Below are 21,529 nucleotides of genomic sequence, written 5' to 3'. Positions count from 1 at the left end.
TACAGGCAAGGCAGTATTCATATTTATATATGTATTATATAATTCAGAATACTCTTGGAGTGTAACACTGTAACACAGGAGGTGGCACAGGGTTTGGTTTGGTTTTGGCTTTGTTGAGAGAAGGATGATGGTATGTTCCTCTAATGTAAGAAAAAGTGACACACATCCTTTTCTTCCTGTTCCAACACTCTGAAATCTCCAAAGAGTTCACGTGTAAATTATAGAATCCTTTTGTTAGTGTTGTAAATTTCATTTGTTTGTTTGTTTAATGTAGATTTTACAGGGATTTTATGCAGCCCTCTCTGCCATGAACAGAGAGGAAAATAAAATATTGCTGTGCTAGAATCATATCCCTCCTGCACCCCACGCCCCCATGGAATGTTACCAACGCAAGGACCCAGCATTCATTTCTATCATTTTAGGGTGGTGAATAAAAGCAGACACACAGAGAAATTGTATCTGTTCTTCTCTCCCCTTTCTCGTGCCACTGACACATTGTTTGTGAAAACGTGAGGAGGGAAATCATATGCAAGGAGTGTGGCCTGTGAACAGATCCCATCTGACATCAGCATCACACAGGCTGTTCTCTGCAAGACAAGGAGCTCAACAGAGCAACAACCGAGCACGAGGACTCTCCCATGTCTCCCTCTTGATCCTCATCGCTGGCAACTCGCTCTTGCTGCTGTGATTCTTGATGGCTGGTTTTCCACCAGTTAAAAAGCAGGATGAGCTCCCTTAAGGTCGTTAACAGTGCCTGGCAAATCCTTCTGTAAAGGTAATTTAATGGCTGGATGGTGGAAGGTACATTGGTCACGAGTGGATCGCAGTATCTTCCGAGGAGTTGTTAGTTTTATTCGTGGACAGTTGGGAGTAGTTTCTCAGTTTACACAAGGCCACATCTCTTCCATTCCTGTACCTCCTGGCTCTGAGTAGATGGAAGGAATAGAGCCCAAATGTGAGGCTCCTCCATGTCAGAATCAGAAGGAATCAGGAAATGGTCAGAGTCAGTGAGAGGGAGAGGCAGGAGCAGAGAGGAAGAAGCACAACTGATCTCTGGGGAAACCTGCCAGATGCTGCTTAAAAAGGGAGGAAGAAAGGGAACATCATTCATGTTTTCCATACTCACTGTGGGAACTGTACTTAGCCCTACAGTTCTCTCCCAAAACTGTAATTCACTCCACTTGCTCTTTGGATCTTTAAATCAGTGATCTGCTGAAAACTGAAAATAGTTCATTCAATTTGGGCCAGCATTGAATTTTTACAGATTTTTTTTTTTTTAAAGTTTTCAGAATGTTGTGGGAAACAAACAAACAAAAAAAGGCAACAAATAATGCATGGGGTTTGGGTTTGTTGTTTATTTCTTTTTTTTTTTTCCCTTATGATGTTGATGTTCATTTGCAAAGATAGGAAGGAGTAGAAAGCCAAATAAAGAGGTAAAAAAAAAGACCCTTGAAAGAGGAACTCAAATTTTTCAGCTCCAAAAGCCATTTAGTGAAATAAAAAATGAAGTGTTTTCTACAAACACCTTTTGAAAAAGCATTGAACAATTTTCAACCCACTCTTCAGTAGCAGAAATAGCTTTTATAATAGGCTGGACACTGAAATCATGAAGTTATGAAACAGTTTTCCTCATTCCAAGGAAGAAGCATGTTTGCTTTTCTTTCAAATCACAGTAAGATTTTAAGGCCAGTTCCTCCACTGATTATTTGAGTATCTGCTGTGCTTTGCAGATTTTCCATTTGATATGTACTGTGTTCTGTTCTGTGGGCTGGTGTATTAATAGCACTGGATTTGAAGCACTCTCATGAATCATGTTGCAAACTACATTTAGCTATTCCTAGCTATTACAATACATAAAGTTTTCAGGCAATCAAATGACATGGTAGGGGAGGCCAGGAGAAAGAATTAGGGCAGGAGATTGAAAGACCTGAATCCTTAGGAAATCACAAGATGGGTATCTGTTACTCACCTGTGCATTAGTTCTGGCAGTCTGTATTTATAGTATGTGTACTTTTCACAAGAGCATGAAGTGACAGGACAAAGGGGAATGGTTTTAAAGTAAAAGAGGAGAGATTTAGATTCACTGTTAGAAAGAAGTTCTTTATTCAGATAGTGGTAAGGCACTGCCACAGGTTGCCCAGAGAAGCTGTGGTTGCCCCATCCCTGGAAGTGTCCAAGGCCAGGTTGGACAGGGCTTGGAGCAACCTGGGATGATGGAAGGTGTCCCTGCCATGGCAGGGGTTTGGAACGAGACAGTGTTTAAGGTCCCTTCCAACCCAAACTATTTTGTGATTCTATGATTTACTTCACAGTAACATTTTTCGGAATTAATGATTGTTAATGTTAGAGGCAATAAATCATTTAGTATTATTAATGTGTTACATTTGTTTTTCATTGTTATTGAAAAGTCCCCTGAGAGGAGTGCAGCGAGGAAGACATTGATAGGCAGAGAAGGTCCCTTTAGATGTAAAGCTGTGGGAAAAGAAAGTAGCCTTGAGCTGGATGAAACAGCAAAGTGAGACTTCTGAGCTTTGCCCTAAGGGAATGACTTTGTGTTTGTCCCAGGGGTGACCAGTCACTTTTCAGTGTGTCTTGTCATTATTCACTGGGTTGGATCCTCTTGCTCGTCCACAGTGGAGTTGTTTTATGGATGTTGCGGAGCTCTGTGTCAAGAGCCAGCGATGTGCTTTGGTCCCTCAGCGCTGCACTGGGAGGCAGCTGAACAGACAGGCACCCTCACGGATTTCACTGTGGCAGGAACAGTGACAGCAACTCCCTGGAGAGCAGGAGAGTGCAGGTGCTTTGCTGCAGGATGAGACCAGCTGGCCCTTCAGTGTGAAGGAAGCTGAAGGACAACAGACAAGGAAGAGGGAACCAGAAGAGGGAAGGCAAGGCCCTAAATGAGAAATAGCAGCAATCATCTGCTTCTGGAGCTACCAATGTAATGATTTTGTCTACTCTGCTTCAGGCTGGAAAGCAGTTATATCACAAGATCTGAATGTTTTGTTCTGAAAAATGGATCCTCATCTTCATAGTGGTTAACAGTGGTTCTGAGCAAGTGAGAATAGCAATTATGCCATTAATTTGCTTGATATCCAGCTCCTTTACACACCAGTTGCAGTGGCAAGCTGTGGCACCTCTATTTGTGTTCCAGCCTCTTTGTTTATTTACTTATGCCAACTGATACCTTTTTTCCCCTGCTATAAAAGCAGTAAACTCAGTAAACTCCTATTTTGTTGGTAAAAGCACAATAGTCTTCCTCAAGCTAAACCTCACCAGAACAGTTTCATCCTCTTACAGCTCTGTAGCACCTCAAAGCTAGAGGTGCTGAATTCTGCTGGAGTTTTTCCAGGGGCTCCAGTCACTTCAGCCCTTTTAAGCTCTTCATCATGCTGTCTCCAGCTATATTTTGGCCCTTGTATTTATTGATTGCTTTCCTTCCAAATCAGGTTGATGTTAGTAAACACATTTTTGATTAATTATGTTTATATTCTTTTCTTCACCGAGTGTTTCAAATCACTGTCTAGTGATGGCACTGTTGATCATTATCACTGAGCTATCCTGGACTCCTGATTGATGTTTACTGGTTCCCACATTTGTTTGTCATTAGCTCATGGCACTCTTCGTTTTAAGAAGCATTCAGAAGTTCAGAAGGACATCTTAATCCTCTGAAAAGGAACTAAAAATGTATATGACTTGCTAAAAAAGGTGAGTATAAGCTGCATTACTGAATATGTTATTTGCTTTCCAAATTTTGGTGTGCTAAAATAAGCCCCCCATCATTTATACATGTTGACTTATTTTTACTTGCTCTCAGCACCTGACTTGATGTCACTTCATCTTCTTCTGCTACGGTCATCTCACCAGTCCTCCTGAGCTTTGCTTTGTTGGTGAAATGTTCTCCCCAGAATCACAAGTGTAGCCCCACATAAAACCAACCTTAAACCTGTCTTGAAGATTCTATGATAAAAGAATCTTGTGTATACAAGGAAAAACCCCTAATAATCCCTGCAAGAATCAGCCAATTGTTGTCAATTAACTTAGAAGATGCTTTTGAGCTCCTCTAAGATTTATACAGCTTTTCCCTCTTTAACAGTCCCACTGGGGGCTACCCTAGAAGAGGTGGAATTGTGCACCTCCCAAAATCACCTGTGGTTACAGGCAGCACAAGATGTGTTCATTGCTTGTAAAATGCTTCATAAGATCAGAATTATCAATCATTCTTGTCAATTACAAAGTGATTTGCTACAACCCATTGGCAATCCCCAAACAGCCTCTGCAGGAGGGATTCTGCTAATTCTGGATCTTAGGTTTTTAGGACACATCCTTCAAAAATCAACATAGAATTGGAAAGAACAGGATCGGTGGAGCAGAAGATAATGTGCAATTATCTTTATGTGTATTTTATTATATATAAATTCTTTAAGGTCAAAAAAAGTCCCAACACCTTTGCTGGTTACAAGATTCTGTAAATGTCATATATGAGCACTGCCCTCTACTGCTCAGGGGCTTTCATTAAAGAGTATTTAATTAAAAAAAACCCCAACACTGTTCTTTGAAATGAAAATATTTGTATAGACTTGCCTGTAACAAAAAGGACTCTGGATATTTTTATTTTAAAAAAAAATCCTAATTTATCATTTTTTAGAAACAGAAACCACCTGTGTCCTTATGTTTACACAGAGAACTGATATTTTGTCAAGCACACAGTTTAGAATAAGCTTCATCTCTTAGGCAGAAATGTGGCAAATGAAATCAAGTTCTCAAGTAAATGCAGCTTTCAAAACTACTCTGAAAATCTTCCATTCTGAATTGTGACCACAGGAAGGCAAAGGAATAGGAAGATTTCAAAATGTGAAGATGGAATGGCAACAAAAGTGCGTTGATTCCCAAAGCAAAGGCAAGACAATCTGTTTAACCCGTCTTGAGAAAATTCTTCTTGCTATTTACCTGTTAATTCTACAGTCCATTTGCTTAAGAAATTTAAGGTGCAAAACACACTTGTGAGAGCAAGTTGGAAAAGATGCAGAAATACTGTTATTAGTCTCAGCAAAATAGGAGGATGGTAGTCATTATATCATAGGAACCAAGATGCTGTGCCTGGCACTCTACTAGGTTTTAACAGGATCCCAAGACTTAGGTGCTATAATTATTTTCATCAAGGACCCCAAAATTTATTTTCCAGAGAAAGTTTGCATTTATCTTTGTACCTTTCCCTGATGACCCCCCCACTTATTAAGATTGTTAGCCAATAGGGAATTTCAGCCCAAACCCAACCAATAGGGGAAAACAAAGCATTAGAAATAGCCTCTGAGACACCTGGGTTCACTTCCACCAAGGAAGAGTTGTTGCCTCTTTGAGAGAGAAGTTGGTGTTGTTGGGAAGACAGTTGTGTGAAGCTTGTGGAGTTGAGAGAGTTTTAGTTCATGGAAGCTTTCTGGAGTTTCGTTCTTATGTTGCAGGTAAGATTGGCATTTTGCTTGTTTTCAAATAATTTTATTTTCCTTGTGTTAATTGTAAGGAATTGTCGATATGGGCTGTAATGTTGCTTTGGCTTTATGTGTGAGTAGTGGGTTGTGTGAGAATATTGCCTTTTATTGGTGTTGCAACTATTTTAACTGTTACCTTGGAGAGCCTTCTTAGCCAAGTTAAGGAATTTTATGCAGAGCATATAAATGTCTTTAGTGCAGGTAAATCATAATGGGGTTCTTAATAAGCAAAAGATAAATATATTTGTTCTCCAATACTGCATTTCTCACTTATCAAAAAAAAAAAAAAAAAGGTTTTGGTGGAAGACAAAATTTGGTTTTACTTTGCCATGAAACTTGCTCTGATATGTATTTCCTATGTGGAAGGAGGCTGAGAACTTGTTCATCATGTTGGTGAAATCTAGCATTTGTTGTAGCTTAAGAGTTATAGCTTTTGTTTTGTTAGGGCTCAATATGAGAGCAGCACTGGCTGCAGAGCTGTGCCTGATGAACAAGCGTCTCTGTTGTTTCTCTGTGTTCTGAGAGCAAAATCTGCTGTGCAGGCTGAAAAAACTCAGTGCTCCTCAGTTTGCTTAGCTTGCAAATTCTGCTGGGAATCAGGGACTAATGGCTTTGGGTTTTTATTTTCTGTATGGATTTTTCTCTGTACCAGTGACATAGTTCTTGAGTAACCACTTTATTGTGTTAAACAAAGCACAGTTTCTGAAACTTTAGAGCTGTTTCCTATGACTCTGCTTTCTGTCACTATAGAAGAAAATTCTAGTTGCTAATAAACTCTGTCTTCCTTGCTACCTTTCACTGTGAGATGTACATGGTTGAGCAGACTTGGTTTTGCTCTTAGAATCTCACTAAATGTGTAATACCTATGGAGGATGGGTTTGTTAACTCTGGCTGTGGTGACTGAAATGCCCTCTAAAGTTCCCTCCCCCAAATGTGCTGTAGGACTTTGTTAAGAGGAAGAATAATTCAGAGATGCTACTGTTTTGAGTGTTTCTTAAGCCCCTTCATGGTCTCTGTGATGGTGTTTACTGCAGAGTAGCTGCTTCACAGGTGGTTTGCAGTTGTATTTTACTCTGTGCCTGTTCCAGAGTGCAGTGCTGTAGTTATCTTAATGTGCTGTACCAGCTTTGAAAACCCGTAATTTTTTAGGCTGTGTTTTTATATTGTTTTTGTTATATTTCCTTATATTTGTCTGTGATGTTTCGGGGTCTGTGTGCTTATAATGCCTAGCCCTGATACCCAGAAAATAGTTTACTCTTCCTTGGGATGAACTTACCTGTTGAGTTATGTGGTGAAGGGATCTTCAGGACAACAAATTAAAAAAAAAAAAAAAAGGAATTGATTGCACCTACCAGTTAATCATGCACATGGTGACTTCACTCCAAAGGAATTCCTTTGATGTAACTAGTTAAATTGTTCCTTATTTTCAATTGTGCCATTATATGGCATTTTGAAAGTGTCCTTGCCAGCCATGTGGAAAGTACTGGAAGCGGTTGCTGAGTTGCAGTTCACAGAGGGAAGGGCTGTTACCTTAAGCAGAATGAGGGCTTCGATAATCAGGCACTGGGGAACTCCTTTAATTTCACTTTTACTCTTGCACAGAACTAGTAAAGGCAAAAAATGAGAAAATCCTTGATTTTCTTAGAACAACACCTCACAGAAACTGCACCTAATTATTTTAGGCTGTCCCCTGGAGAAGCCCTTTTGTAGAGTTATTTCTAGATATTCACTGTTTAATTAGGACAATAAGGTTATGAAAAATCTCCTGATGTTTCGTGTGGTGTTTGGCTGTAAACTGGAGATGATGAGACACTTTTTGTTTGGGTGTGGCTGTTCTCTGCTTTGTTATGGAGTGCCTGTTGAAATCTGCTTTTAGGAACAAAAAATTTTTAATGCTAGTTTGAGGGCTGAGCAAAATGACTGGGGATTTATCTCACAGATCAGATGCCCAAAGCTGGATTGGCTCAGCCTGGGAGGCAGCACAGGTTTTGCCCTCCCCTTCCATCTCTCTGTTCCATCTCTCCTGTAAATTGGCAAGGGGGGGCTCTGAAAGTGCTGGTCTCTTCCCACCAGCCACTAGTGAGGGCTCAGCAAAAGTTCAGCAGCAAAGCACAGAACCACCAGATCTGTGTTCTGGCTGCAATTCCGAAACAAGCTCAGCTTTGTCCAGACCAGGACCTTTCTGGAATATGCACGGGGGATGAGGAACAAATAACTGCGGGGTGAGCGCTGCCTGTGACAGCTGGGAATCCAGCTGACTGCTCTGGGATATCCCACCCTCTCTTTCAGAACAGGACCATGGGGGACGCGGCACCGGCGGAGGGGACCGAGCGAGGGGCTGCCCGTTCCCAGCTCTTCGATCCCGGCATGAGGAGCGTGGCGAGAAGGCTCAGGACTTTCCAGCGGTGGCCACGCAGCTCGCCCGTGTCCCCCCGAGACCTGGTGGAGGCTGGGTTCTTCTACGTGGGCCCCAGGGATGAAGTGCAGTGCTTCTGCTGCGGGGGAGTCCTGAAGGACTGGAGACCCGGGGACTGCCCCATAATAGAGCACCTCAATTTCTTCCCTTCCTGTAAATACATCTGCGGTGAGGACGTCGGGAACCAAGAGATGCTGTCTCTTCAGGAGATCTTTGACACTGTGGACGGGCAGTTCCTCAGTCTCTTGCAGGGGATAGTCAGTGAGGAGACAGCCCTGCCCAACGAACCAGAGTACCCAGAGATGGTCACAGAGGAGATGAGACTCTCTACCTTTCAGAACTGGCCGCAAAACTCTGACATTCATCCAGAGCAGCTGGCCAGAGCAGGATTCTTTTACACAGGTAGGTATCCTGGAAAGATTTTCTTAACTCTTATTCAAGTTAACTTTTGAAGGTTTCACTGTGTTTTACTGCTTTTACAAATGCTTGCAAGTATGTGTGTTGTAGTTAGAAACCACATCCTTCCTTCAGCATGTACTGTTTCACTTGCTGCTTGTGCAGAATTTACTTCAACTCCTGTTTGAGTACTGAGGGGTCCACTAGTAAGTGAATTCCCTTGCCAGCATGAGTGGAGAAAGTGGAGAAATGTGTTTTAAACAGATGTCTTACTGGCAGAAAAGTACGTGCTTTAAGATCCATTGAGCCTGTTTATGACTTGCACTTCTAAAAGGACTTGAGGAGCTTGCTTGGCATGTCTTGTTTTGTATAAACTGTCTTGCACTGAGGCCTTCTGAAAACCCCAAATCTGAGTTAAATCTGTAGGTAGTCAACCCATCTGGCTATCACTGTGGGTTGTTGCTCTAAGGACTCCAGATTTTTAATTCAGAAATAAGATACTCATTTTTGAGTAAAATAGGCAATATTTCTTGTTATCACATGCATGTGAATATCAATATATCATTATTGTTTCCCTTTGAGAAGGCTTTGCTGGTTAGGTAATAGGTTTGAAGAAATACTTCTTCTGGAGGAGATATTTACACTGTTAATGCTTGACTGCAATTAAATATTGGGGGGAATCCTTCTGGTTTTTTGGAAGCTGATAATTTAGGGATACTTGTGTGTTACAAGTGTGATGACTTTGATATGAAGGAATGTCAAACTGAGACATGGAAGGAAGTCCCAGGCAGGTTCTACAAACTAAAGGTCCCTAAGCAGAAACAAACCTGCACACCCTGAACACTTCAGAATCACTGTTGAAGAGTGTCACAGACTTAATCTGGGGACACATTAGGCACAGCAGTCCCACGTGGCACTCCCCAGCAGTCCCCTGACCTGGAGAACTCTGGAGCTGAGTGAAGCCAAACAGTGCTCTAACACGAGTGCTTGGGAGATCATGCCTGTGACCCAAACTCACTGGCAGCCTCTACTGACTGACATTGCTTCAATGTCCTCAGGGCAGGGCACTTATCTGCAGTTCTTCGTAATGGTGTTTGACTTTTCCCCTCCCTGTGATATCTCTGAAGAGAAGCTCAGGGCAGCCAGGGGACCACCTTGTGCCAAGTCCTTATATCTGTGAGATGGAAACTGTGTACTTTGTCTGCCTGTGCCTGCTGGTTATGGCAGAATGTGGTTAGTGAACACAGGGTGTTTATAGGTATAACTAACTTCAGTTCTGCTCTAAATAGAGGGGGATTGGGTTAGGTATGTGTGTACATGGGAGCTCAGGTGCTCACATTCATGCTGCCTGTTAGCTTGTGACCCAGTTCTGGAATCATCTCAACCAGCTGCAGCTCTGGGAATTCAAACTGATTTCCAGCCCCTGAACAGTGCTGGTGAATTGTCACGTGTTCATCTGTTCTGTCAGCCTGTGTCTTGTGCTCAGTCCATTCCCCAGGTTCTCCTCCAGGGTCAGTAGAGCACCCAGTGTCTCAGACATAAAATAACCTCTTGATATCCCTCTCAGGACGAGGTGATGTAGTGAGATGCTTCTACTGTGATGGAGGTGTGAGGAGCTGGTCGTTTGGAGATGATCCTTGGAGGGAACATGCCAAGTGGTATCCAGAGTAAGTCAGTCTGAGTTGACAAATGCCCTTCACAGCAAGGCCAAAAGATTGGTCATGCATTTTACTCTAATGGTTGTGGTTTGTTTGTTTCTTTTTTTCCATAGGATAGAAATATTTAGAACCTCTCACCTTAAAAGCAAAATAAAATGTTCAAGCTCAGGTAGAATGGCACAGTTCAGACTTGAGATTTTCTAATTTGACCCAGAGTTCACCATCTAAGAGTTCAGTTAAAGTCACTTTTTTTTTTTTTTTTACACCAAAGACCAGCTTTGGTTACTGCTCCTCTGAGGTACAAAAAGAAATGTATTGTAAACCTTGGCTTTCTTAAGCAGTTCTTAGGGGTTTTTTTCTGTGAACTGCTCTCTTATCACAGTTCTGTGCTCTATTCCAAAGCATGTTACAACTGAGCTCATCTTGAGCCAAACATGAAGATTGAATTAAGGGGGAGGAATCATGAACCTCTTACTGTCAACCTTTGTGCAGGAAGTGGGAGTGAGAAAACCCATGATACCCCATCTTTATTGAATATATAGCACTTTGCTCATAACTCATAATACCCTTTGCTTCTGAAATTCAAACTACTCCTGCTACTTTCACTTGAGAGACCCTGTACTAATATGTTTAAACCTTTCTGCTTATAGGTGTGAATTTTTATTGCATTCAAAGGGGAGAGAATTTGTTAACAGTGTTCAGGAGACCTTTTCTACCACCGTGCTAGCTCCAGTGAGTCCTACTATGTATTTTGTGTGCAGTAGATGGAGGTTTGTAGACGGGGGAGTTCTGAACATGTGCTTCTCTTTTTATGTCACTTTTCAGAGACATTCCTGGGATCAGACTGAACAGGACTCCCCTCCTTCCCAAGGTCAGTGCTGTATTTACGTGGTGCTTCATCATCTGTTGAAAGTGGTGTGGTCTTGGTTCTACCACCCCACCCCAGCTGCTGTGCCCTCTGTACACATGGTATTTGTGAGGTGTTTTGGTATCCTACGAGCAGTTTCACTTTGTTTTTAGGGAAGTCTGTAGCTCAAGAAACAAAATTACTTGTTCTCGTGAGACCTGGTAGTCTAAGACCAGAGGCACTTAGCTAGTCTGGATAATTGTGTGAATTTTGAGTGTTTGCCTAATGTTCCTTTGACTTGTGCATGCTCTTGGTGTTGTTGTCTGTCTGCAGTGTCTTCCACACTGCAACATTTTAAACAAGCTCGATAAGACACCAGAGAACAGCTAGGGGGTCTAGATGTTTGTGAAGGGGTTGATCCTGGGGATTATTCCCCTTCATCAGCTCCTGGAAATTTAAGTAGGTGAAATTTGGCTCCCATGAGTGTAAGCAAGACTTAAGTCTTTGAACAGGCTGCCAGCTGAATTTCTTCTGTTGTTACTGATGAATGGTTGAGCTAGACTGAGGTAGGAGACACTTCAATAGGGATGTTCCACTTGATATTCATGAAAACAATTTTGAGGCTTCTGTTCTGGGATCTGAAAACAAAGATAAGGATTCTGGACTGAGGCCAAACAGCTCACTGATAGAGGGAGGCTTAGTTTACTGGTGCAGTAGAATAAACCATCCAAAATTAGTCCCTGGGCTCTTATGAAATTGCTTTTGATTAATTTGCTTGTGAGTTATGATTGGAAGTACAAACAGTAAATCTGGATGTTAGTCTAGCTATATATAGATAGCTTGAGGAGTGTTTAAGAGTATATTAATACCAATTTATATATAACAGCTTTAGGGAATGGCACACTTGAGCCAGAAAGTTCTGCCTTCTTGGTAAAGTATCTGCTCACTGCTTTACAGATCCTCTGAGTGCTTGGGAAGAGCTGGCTCATCCTTCTCAGGATCAGCGTAACATAGTGCACAATGTCCTGCAGATGGGCTTTGACCCCACTTGTGTGGCAAACCTGGTAGAGAACAAATTCAGGTTGATGGGGGCTTTCTACCTTTCTGAGTCTGAGCTGATTTCAGACCTGCTGCAGTCGGGCAGGGCAGGGAGCAGCGGTGCTGTGGGAAGCAGAGGTAGGCCTGGCCCCACACCTGGTCTGGGTGGGTGGGTAGGTGGATGGGTCACCTCTTCCTTCACCTTGAGCACTGCTGGGAGTGTCTTGCAGGTCTGCCTTCTCTCCTCCTCTTAATTCCAGCCTAGGAATAATGCCCCCGAGCCTGCCTTTCCTTGGCAGGCTGAACAGTGGCATTCTGATTTAAAGAAACCTGGAGGAGCTGTGGTTACTGGGGTATCAGTGCCTATCTCTGCCTCCACTAGGCTCTGGTGTAGATATCCTCAGTGGTTCCTGCTGCCCCTAGACCTGCAGCAGCAGCTCCACAATGTGGAGACTTGTGCATAAATTCATGTCTGATCCAGACAGCTGTCTGAAGCAAAGCTTCTAGGATGGATAATTACTCCAAGCCTATTTAAAATTGGATCAATAAATTGATCAGAAACAGCCATACTACTTGTCTGGATGATATGTAGCTTCCTGAACTTACCTGCCTGTCTTGTGTTATCTGCTTTGTGGAGTCTGTTTGCTGAGTGAAGTTGACTTGAAGGTGCAGTTTCCAAAGCCCCTGTCTCCATAGCGTGGTCTGACATTTCTGTAGAACACAGAAAAAGGAAGTCCACAAAACTGAAAATGGCATTAAATAGTAGGAATGAGCAGCTGATGGCTCTTGCTGTCTGATAGATAAACCAGCTTTGAGGAGAGAATGTGATACTTTGATACGGGGGTTCACTTAGACAGGGACTGAAGCACCACAAAGAACATCAGCTGCACCAGGCTGAGCCTGTGAAATTAAGAGCAGAGTCAACCAAAGGCTCCTGAGACCTAGGCTATTTCATCTTTTCACACAGCACTGTCTGGAGAGGGAGACAAGGGTAGCATTTAATACCATCTTCTTTCCTGGTTACACAGATCCTGTTTGGAGGGAGGCTGGAACATCGAGAGAAGAAATGCAATCTGGGCAGCAAAAGGAATCAGGTGATCTGGGCTGACAGTGGTGGTGAAATTGAGCTTAGACATAACTGGGATGAGTTTTAGAATAATGGCATCAGTAATCATTACATTAATTGATTTTGATTTTTTTTAAATCCTGAAGGGGAAGTGCTTGCTTGAGTGGTACCTGGCGTTAGAAACCCTTATTCAGGAATTAAGAGTTCCATTGTGAATCAGACTGTTAAAAAAAAATCCAGTTTATTGGGATAATTTACACACCACAGTACAGTGATGTTGATCTCTATCCCTGCTCAGTCCAGCATGTGTGGATAAACTGAATCTTGTGTAGATAAACCAGATTATAATAGCTGTAGTATTCCAGCTTAAATGAAACTTGCCTGAGAGGCACTTTTGCCATCTCCACAGCAGTCTCTGATCAAACCAACAAACAAGTTGCAGTGTGACCTCCTAAGCTGTCAGGACTGGCACTCTGGAGCTGCGAGAATATTAACAGTTTGGGCTTTTTTTTTTTTTTTTCCTTTTCTGGTAAAGATGAGTCTCAGCTGAGCACAGAAGAACAGCTCCGCCGCCTGCAAGAGGAAAGGATGTGCAAAGTGTGCCTGGACAGAGATGTGTCTGTTGTGTTTGTTCCTTGTGGCCACCTGGTAGCTTGTGGAGAATGTGCCCTCAATTTGAGGTTGTGTCCCATCTGCAGGGCTGTCATCCAGGGGAGCGTGAGGACTTTCATGTCCTGAGCCATGGTGATGCACCCAAGGGGAAAGATAAGTCCATACAGCTCACTCATAAAACAGCAGAGGAAGAACATCACTAAATAGTTTGATGCTGGAGCAATCTTATTTACAGGGTATCTTGGCATATGTGTAAAACCTCACTAAATGTGCCTCCTGTGCACAGTGTTTCTAGGAGGATTTGCTGGTTTGCTGTACTCCTACTGTAGGATTGCTCCAGAAAAACTCTGCTGGGTTCTTTTGTCCACCAAAGAGAGGCTTTTGTTGACAGAGGCTCTCCTCCCAACTCCTGTGCTCTCAAATGAATCTTTGCTCTGTGCTGAAATCAAAGGCTGTTTTTAGTAGGCTCTCTGGTTCTTTCTCACACATTTAGCAGTTGTTTAGAGCTTATTCTACTGGGGCTTCCTTCAGTAAGTTTGAGTGAAAATGGGAGGTTTTTGTATACAAAATGCATTCCATTGAGGCAAGAATACTCAGCAGCAATGTGTTGTGGGAGGGGGAGAATCTAACTTTTTCTCGTGAGCTCTTTCTTGTCCTCCCCCCACCCCTTTTGTTGAATTTTCAACAATTGATGAAAGGTTTCACTGATACTCAGATCTGCATAACTAAGTGGAAAAGCCTGGCTTATAGCAGGCTCTCCAACCTCTTAACTCCCAGTTGCCCTCCCCAGGTCAAAGACTCTTTGCTCAGGGTCACTATGGTCTCCTGGAAGCTTCTTATGGAGCTCTTCCCTGGCTGTTGGATACTATCCTACTAGAAGATAGCTATGGGAACTTACCTTTTTAGGACTTCTGTTTGCTGGCTAAACTGGTGATTGTTATTTAAAATGGAATATTCTATATTTAGCCAAAAAGAGTGAGTTTTGTCTGTGCTATCGCTTGTTAACCGAAGGGGAAAGGAAATATGTTTTTAAAAATAAACTGTTCTTTTTCATGGAATAAAATTTTTCCTTTGTTTAACTCAGAGGTCTGAGTATCTGATTCTAGTACAATTCCCTCCTTGGTGGAGGGCTGTGGTGGTGTCCTCAAATGTTAGAGTGACATCAGGTCGTAGGTCGCTTCTGTCCCTCAGTGCTATGTGGGCATGAGAAGAGTAACTGTTCTGACCATGGAATTCTCAAGACAACATGTGGCTCATGGAGTCATAGAATTGGGTTGGAAAGGACCTTAAAGACCATCTTGTTCCACCCTCCCCACCCCCAGACCAGAGTGGGTGCTCTCTTCATCCCTGCCTTCAGAAGGAGGCGGTAATAGTAGTGAAGTTCTTGGCAAAGATGAGGGGAATCACTAGTGGAGCAGTTTGAACCCTCCAACTCTTGGAGGAATTGATGGGTCTCTGCCAGACAGCAGGTTTCACAGAGAGCAGGACTGTCACCAACATGCCAAATTAGGTGTTATGTGGGTTTAAGATATCACTGGCTTTGTTGTGCCACTATAAATAACAGCAAAAGCTTACAGCTTAAATAGAAGTGCTAATCTGAGAAGGGAAAACAAAACCAGCTCTGTGCTAGAATAGTGTTACTTCCTCTTAAACTCAGCTCAGTGTGGCTTGAACCTCAAGTAAGTGTGAGCAGGACTACAAGGCTGGAAGTGAACAGCTATTTCTGGGTGTTTCTCTTATTGAACACTTTGAAAATCATGGCTTTTCCACATCTGGAAGGGAGAAGTTGGTTTTTCCTATGGGAAGATGTTCCTCCAGGAGTAGATATGCCCTGTTTTTAGAGTGGTGTAGCATCTCCAGTGATGCCTGTCCCCAACAGAGGGCACTCCTAAACTGGAGATAAGGGAACCCACTGGAGCAAAACCCTCACCTGCTCCTTGCTCTGAGAGCACGCTGGGGGTGGGAGCGACTGCCAATCCCTGCCCTGGCCACTCTGTGACCTTGTGGTACTCAAGAGTGGCTCTAGCACAAGCAGACCAGGAGGAAGGGCTTTTCAGAGTATGAAGGATGAATGGCTCTGATAATGAAAACTGGAGGAGGTAATTAAGTGTGGAATATGACCCTTGGTAGCTTCTCTTAGTTTCTTCTCAGACTGTGGTGGCTTTTTTATCTTTTTATGATTTATGGCAGTCATTGATACTGCATATTATAGGCTTACCTGAATATAGGCTTAGTGTTTATTTTCCTTCTATTAATTGATGCTTTATGCTACAATGAACACAGGTAATTGAGTGGTAGTTATGAAGCTACTCAGTCATCACACTTTTATTTATTCAGTTTTCCAGTGTGTATTAAAGCCAAGAGGTAATGCTGTTTAGTGCACAGTTTGATGTTTAGTCTCTTTAGAGTACTTGGCAAGTGTTTTTTTACTTAATCAGTTATATTAGTAAATGTGCCATCAGGGCTTGGAGACATGTAGTGTTAAAAACATGCAGACCTCAAAATAATTCCAGGAGTTCCTCCATACCACCACCTAGAAGAATTTCTTCCTGAAACTATTAGTGAAATGTTTCAGCTGCTCAAAACTGGAACTGTGCTTTCTCCACCATCTGGGCTGAATTTTGGTTGCTCTCAAACAAGGCCAGTAACAACTGCTGGCATCTGATGGACAACAATTTCTTTGAGGAAAAGAAATCACAGTAAACCAAAAAATGTGAAGTTGGTGATTTTGGATAAGGGAAGATTCATTTAAAAAGCCCCAAATAAATTAAATATTTCATGGAATAAATTCATTGACTAGAGAATGTTTATTCTCTTATTCCCTTTTGGTTTTCTGCCCCTCCAGGAACATAAGGGCAGGTAGGAATGAGTGTGATGCAGAAATGAACTGAATCAAAGGCGAGGTGGAGGAAGTGCCAACAGACAGTGTATGCACTTTGCTGTTCATGGTGTTGAAATGGAGAGTAGCTTTCACTGATATTTTTTAACTTAGTCGTGACACAATATTGACTAATAAAGGGAGTAGTTATGTTTTGTCAGGCAGGGCTGTTTGAAAGATGGTTGAGCTTTTTCTTCCTCTAGTCATGTCTGTTTTGCTCAGTCAGAAGGGGAAAAAAACCTGTCCAGAAATCAACATTTTTACTTGCAGCTACACCCAATCACAACTCAGGATGTTAATTTGCAGTGGGTATCTGGAACAGAAGCCTCACTGAACCAAAAAAATGCTCTCTTGGTGCTTATACATTTGGGTTTATAGAAGAGGACTTTGCTTCCTGGGTTCTTTGGAACAGAACAAAGAAAGCTGCATCATTTCAGTCTTTGATTTAGCACTTAATGTTTTTATTTCTTTTCATTCTTCCTTCACACTTCTCCCTAGCATGGCTTCTAGCTTGACTCTTCTGAAAGGCATTTTCCAAAACTGCCAAGTAATCCCAAACAGATTTAGGTAAGACAACAACAAATTACAGCAGCACTTGGAAGGTACCAGCCACAGAATCCCACAGCTGGCTGGCCAAGTGCTCTTTCTCTGCTTGATCCTCAGTGTGCTGGGAGACACAGCTAACAGAACTGACATTTTGTTGGTTTTGTTCTTTTTTTTAATTAATTGCTGCAGCTCATTAATGCAACTTAATTACACTTACACTCCCCCTTCGGCCCTTTCCCTCCCCTCAAAAAAACCTGTCACAAAAAAACCCCTGTCTTCCATGGGGATGTTGCCAGGCTTGTGTCTGGAATAACAGAGAAGGCAGGGACAACCCCACCTGTGATCCATGAAGAACTAGGTCTTTTTCAGTGTCCTGCAGGGGGATTCAGCTGTGTGGATGGCTACACCAGTGTTAATTTAATGTAGCTGGGCAAACCAGAGCAAGCTACAGCTGCTCTGAGAATGGCCTGGCATGTTGAAATGGGATAAAGCTGGGTGCTGAGTAAAGATTTGGTGCTGGTACTAGTTTTTAAGCTGCTCAGCATTACTGGAGTTAGATCACATGACACTGAAATCCAGGACAAATGCTTATTGCCACGTCTACAGAGATTGAGGAAGGGAGTCCTGGATGGGCAGGGAGGAAGAAGGGAAGAGTTCTCAACTATAACTTAAAAACCAAAAAAGCCTAAGTAACTCAAATGTAAAAGAGCCCCCACCAAGTTCTATACAGGCAGGGAGGAGATGAAGTTGTGTTAGGGCATTTAGGCTCTTTTCAGAAGAAGGGAGAGGAGAAGGGGAAGGAACTAACTACAGAACATATGCAATGTCCCAGGGCGTTATGCAGTGCTTCCTTCTTTATGGATCCGAGGCTGCAAGGAAGCAGCTCCGACTTCAACTGCATCTCTTGAGAGAGGCTCTTGGTGAACTTGTTCTGCCAGAGGTCTTTAGGCCTGTGTCATTTCTTGGCTGGTACCAGCAGACTATGGTAGGAAAGGTTCGTCAGGGCACTTGGAGAATTGCAAACCGTTCTTTGATGTACATTCATTGCATTTGAAAAGAGGACAAGGAACAAAAAAATGGAATGGAGTTCACCATCCTGCATTTCCTCTGCCAAAGGTCCAGGCCACAGGGGACTGTTTCCTGCAGCACCTTTTGTGGTGGAGTGCAAGGTTTATCCATCCTCTGGCTCCTCTTCACTTACGCAGGCCTGTAAGGGAGGGGGGAAAAAAGGGTGAATGTGAGACATCAGTGTGGAGCAAGTACTCAATTGCTTACTTAAGAGAACAGAAACGGTAGGAAAAGAATTAGGACACTTTTTTTTTCTTTTTCTTGTTTTGTGCTTTTAAATATGATTTCTTACAGATGAGGAATAGGATTGAGAGCTCAGAAGTAATGTGGTTAAGTAGTCTTCAAGCCTGGAAAGGATGCTATGCACATGTCAGACCTGAATATGCTGCAGTTAGGCTAAGGAATAGATAAAGGAGCCAAAGTGTTAGATCTATGGATCCCTCAGCATTTGGAGCTGCATAAAACTTGGTTAGGAATTTAAAAAGCTAAGGCTCATCTCTAGAATAAAGTAGCTGCTTGAAATTGCAGTGATGTGCTTTTTGTGTAGATGCAGCAGTAGAAGCAGATCTACTTTTGGAGCCAGCAGTAAAGGTGAGTGAATGTTTTTGGCTGAAACATCACCTCTTACACATGCAGCTTCAGGTTGATCAAAAGAGTTTGCAAATTCATGTTCGTATTCAGCAAACTGTTTGTTTGGGAAAGACTCTACCTAGAAAGAGAAGCAGAAGCATTTTGTTTTGGGGGGTTTTTTCTTCTCTCCTCAAAATAAAGTGGGATATTTTTTTTTCCTATTTAGGTAAAATTTCTTCTGTAAAGTATTCTGGTCATCCTTAATTAATGGTATTAGTTAGATCAACTATGAGTTGATCTATTGAAGAACCCCCTTTCAGCTAGTAAGGGATGACTGTTGTATGGGGTCTAGTCCTTTCATGCTCATGCTCACAGCTGCTTCATGCCCATGGCAGCAGCCACTGCACCACAAAAGATTGATTAGGGAGTATTAAAGTGAGCAATTGCCAACTGGAGCCTCAGATCACTCAATTAACCAATACCTCCTGGTGCTGCCCTGTCAATACCGAGCTCTCCATCTGGTGAAAGTCACACCCTCTCCAACCAAATGGCCTTTTCCACTGGTAGATCTGAGGAAAGGCAAGTCAGTTCTGAAATCTGGCCCCACAATTAAAATTAAAGCTCTCAAACCATTGATGTGATGTAGCACTTGGGGTGCCAGATCACAGTGACTGTTGCAGGCTGGAGCTTCACAACTGTGCAATTCACTGCCTGGCCTTAATAAATACAGTCTTAAAAGGCAGGAAGATCTATTGCTCATCTCTGTACCTTTTAAATAAATAGAGGCTACCCCTGTCACCCAGCAGGTTCTTGATTTAGCACTAAACTGTGTACAAAATCATGCTTTGAGGCTATTCTGCTCTGTAATTGAGATTGCACAGCAATGCCTTCCGAAACAGATTCGGAGCAGGCTGTCAAGGGACGAAATGGATGCAGCAGGAGGGAAGTGCTGACAAATGATCAGGATGCTCTGGGCCTCCCCCTGCCTTGGCAGGCAGTGCAGGGCGCTTGGAGATAAGAGCTTTAGTGGGAAATGTCAGAGCTGGCTCAGTTAACCCTTCCACGGTTATCGGTGCAGAAATGCTTCTTTGCCTCCAACGATGAGAATTCTGACTACAAGGGAAAAGGAACAAAAGCAACCTGGAGCTGAGGGCCTGTGCTGTGCAGCCCCAGGGGAGACAGCGGTGCCAGCAGGCATGGCCTGAACTTGGGCTTCAGCTAAAGGAGGGGAAAGGGCTCAGCCCTTCCTTCCTCAAAACTCTTTTGGCCTCAGGAGAGTAACTTTGCCTTTCAAGAAGTGATTTATTACCCTTTGGCTAAGCACCCTGACACAGAAACTCAGGCACTGAAGACTTTAACACGTCTTCCATCAAGGTTCCTGATACATTATTATTAAATAATTACTGTAGTGCCTTGACTGGTAATCAGCAGTGAGATTAAGGGTAATTCTGTTACACAGTAAAACTTCCAGAGCAGTTTTTTTCCATGATAATTTTAGCCTCTTTTACTTAAGGTTGTGACTTGAAATAGTAACCATCCCAGCCAAACTCCCCTGGAGTCAATGAAATGTAGAGCAGAAGCAGTTGTGGAACCTAAATAGAAATAAATGTATTTTTAGACAACCATTTTTGCTGTGTAAGTGTTGGAGGTACAAATTAAAATGAAGCACACTTAAATCTTGCCATTGTAAGCAACAGCACAAAATGATGGTTGATTTTTGTTGTTGGCTTTTTTATAGAGAAAAATAACAGCTGACTTGATAATTTGTGGTTTTCCACTAACTGGAGACTTGCAACTGAGGTCAAGGAGGGCAGTAGATCACCAGGATGAAGCTGGGAGATAACTGGATTGTGGTCTGGAAGTACCTGTTACCAGTAAAAGGTTTTGGGAGGGATGTTTTTGCCTCCTAGTAGGAGGCAAAGATATTTGAGAACTTCTTGCAGTGCAGTGGATGGAAGCTGAAGGCCAGAATTGGGGTGTATGGTTTGAATACTGAATTTAGCAGCTGATAACCACTGAATTAGGCTGCCAAGGAACTCTGCAGTTTCCCTTTAGTATCTTTGAACAGTGGCAGCATATTTAAAAGTTTTCTAACTTGGGCTGTGTGTTCAATAAAGAGATTATGAGGGTTAGTCTTGGATATAAACTGTGCTCATCAGTCCAGGTCACATCACTGTTCTGTGGGGCCTTGGATCTCTGAAAACCCATAAATTTGGAGAGATGAAGAAGAGAGATTAGGGAAAAATGCAAGCCAGGACAAGGGAAAGGGCACATTGAGAGGAAGGAGTGTGATCTCATCAGAAAAGGATAAATAAAACTGGAGTGAATAGGATAATTCCATTAGGGAAGAAAGGAAAGTGATCCTGTTGTGGCAGCCCAGCAAGTGCAGTATCAGGACGAGGGGGTGATGCCATCCTGAAATGGAAGTTCATGGTTGCTCAGTAGTTGTGTGGAATACATTTGGTTTTGTTCAGCATTTCCATTAACAAAAAGGAGTTAAAACCAGAAAGCCCATGTTCCCTATCCCTAGCTCTTCTATAAATTTACACTTCAAAGAAGTTGCATGTAGTTGTTGTTTTGCATCTTCTTGAACAGGATATTAAAAAAAAAAAAAAAAAAGAAAATACCTTCAAGTCATCACTAAAGGATTTTCACAGCAGGACAAAGGCATCTGGCACTCAGTGCCCCAGACTGCAACACTCCATGGTATCATTAGTTGAGAATCAATTATCCCTTCCTCCTCTCCCTCCCCCTCATACAAAGGCAAGAGTAAGGCTGAAATAACTACACAAACAAAAATTGCTGTTTGGTGGCTGCTGTGAAATTTATAGAGGGTCACTTTATCTACTGCTCAGCAGCTGTTTTCATGTCCTGTTAGCCAGAAAGAAATATTGCTGTGTGGTGGCAGCAGCCATCGACAGAGAAGTGATGGGCTAAAGAACAGG

The 21,529-nt window shown here is 42.6% G+C and overlaps 2 protein-coding genes across 5 annotated transcripts in view; one reads left to right on the top strand and one right to left on the bottom strand.

Moving 5' to 3' along the window:
- The first annotated feature begins 3,585 nt into the window (after positions 1-3,585).
- BIRC7 (baculoviral IAP repeat containing 7) lies at positions 3,586-14,348 on the top strand. 2 transcript variants are annotated; one of them, XM_050313663.1, is made up of 8 exons: positions 3,586-3,708; positions 7,779-8,307; positions 9,869-9,968; positions 10,610-10,691; positions 10,785-10,830; positions 11,764-11,982; positions 12,873-12,938; positions 13,446-14,348. In XM_050313663.1, the coding sequence occupies exons 2-8, from the start codon at positions 7,788-7,790 to the stop codon at positions 13,646-13,648; spliced, it is 1,236 nt and encodes a 411-aa protein (XP_050169620.1). In that variant the 5' UTR covers positions 3,586-3,708; positions 7,779-7,787; the 3' UTR covers positions 13,649-14,348. The 2 variants fall into 2 exon arrangements, with proteins under 2 accessions (XP_050169620.1, XP_050169621.1); XM_050313664.1 differs by lacking the exon at positions 11,764-11,982.
- Positions 14,349-16,839: 2,491 nt separating this feature from the next.
- NKAIN4 (sodium/potassium transporting ATPase interacting 4) overlaps positions 16,840-21,529 on the bottom strand; it is a 50,683-nt gene continuing 45,993 nt past the window's right edge. For 2 of the 3 annotated variants that reach the window (XM_050313670.1, XM_050313669.1), the window contains one exon: positions 16,840-18,153. In XM_050313670.1, the coding sequence (XP_050169627.1) occupies positions 18,140-18,153 (14 nt within the window). In that variant the 3' untranslated portion in view covers positions 16,840-18,139. Of the gene's footprint in view, positions 18,154-18,635; positions 18,724-21,529 lie in introns of all 3 variants that reach the window. The other variant, XR_007628753.1, reaches the window with a different exon arrangement.

This window comes from Myiozetetes cayanensis, unplaced genomic scaffold (assembly GCF_022539395.1).
Source record: "Myiozetetes cayanensis isolate MyiCay16 unplaced genomic scaffold, myiCay2020 scf19, whole genome shotgun sequence".
NCBI lineage: Eukaryota > Metazoa > Chordata > Aves > Passeriformes > Tyrannidae > Myiozetetes > Myiozetetes cayanensis.
Note: the sequence above shows the minus strand (reverse complement) of the source record. Positions and strands in the feature narration are given on the sequence as shown.

Bases quoted from the DNA above. Each gene is read 5' to 3' on its own strand.
- BIRC7 (XM_050313663.1), top strand. From the start codon at position 7,788: ATGGGGGACGCGGCACCGGCGGAGGGGACCGAGCGAGGGGCTGCCCGT. The intron at 8,308-9,868 runs GTAGGTATCCTG...TATCCCTCTCAG, and splicing joins AGCAGGATTCTTTTACACAG to GACGAGGTGATGTAGTGAGA. The intron at 11,983-12,872 runs GTAGGCCTGGCC...CTGGTTACACAG, and splicing joins CGGTGCTGTGGGAAGCAGAG to ATCCTGTTTGGAGGGAGGCT.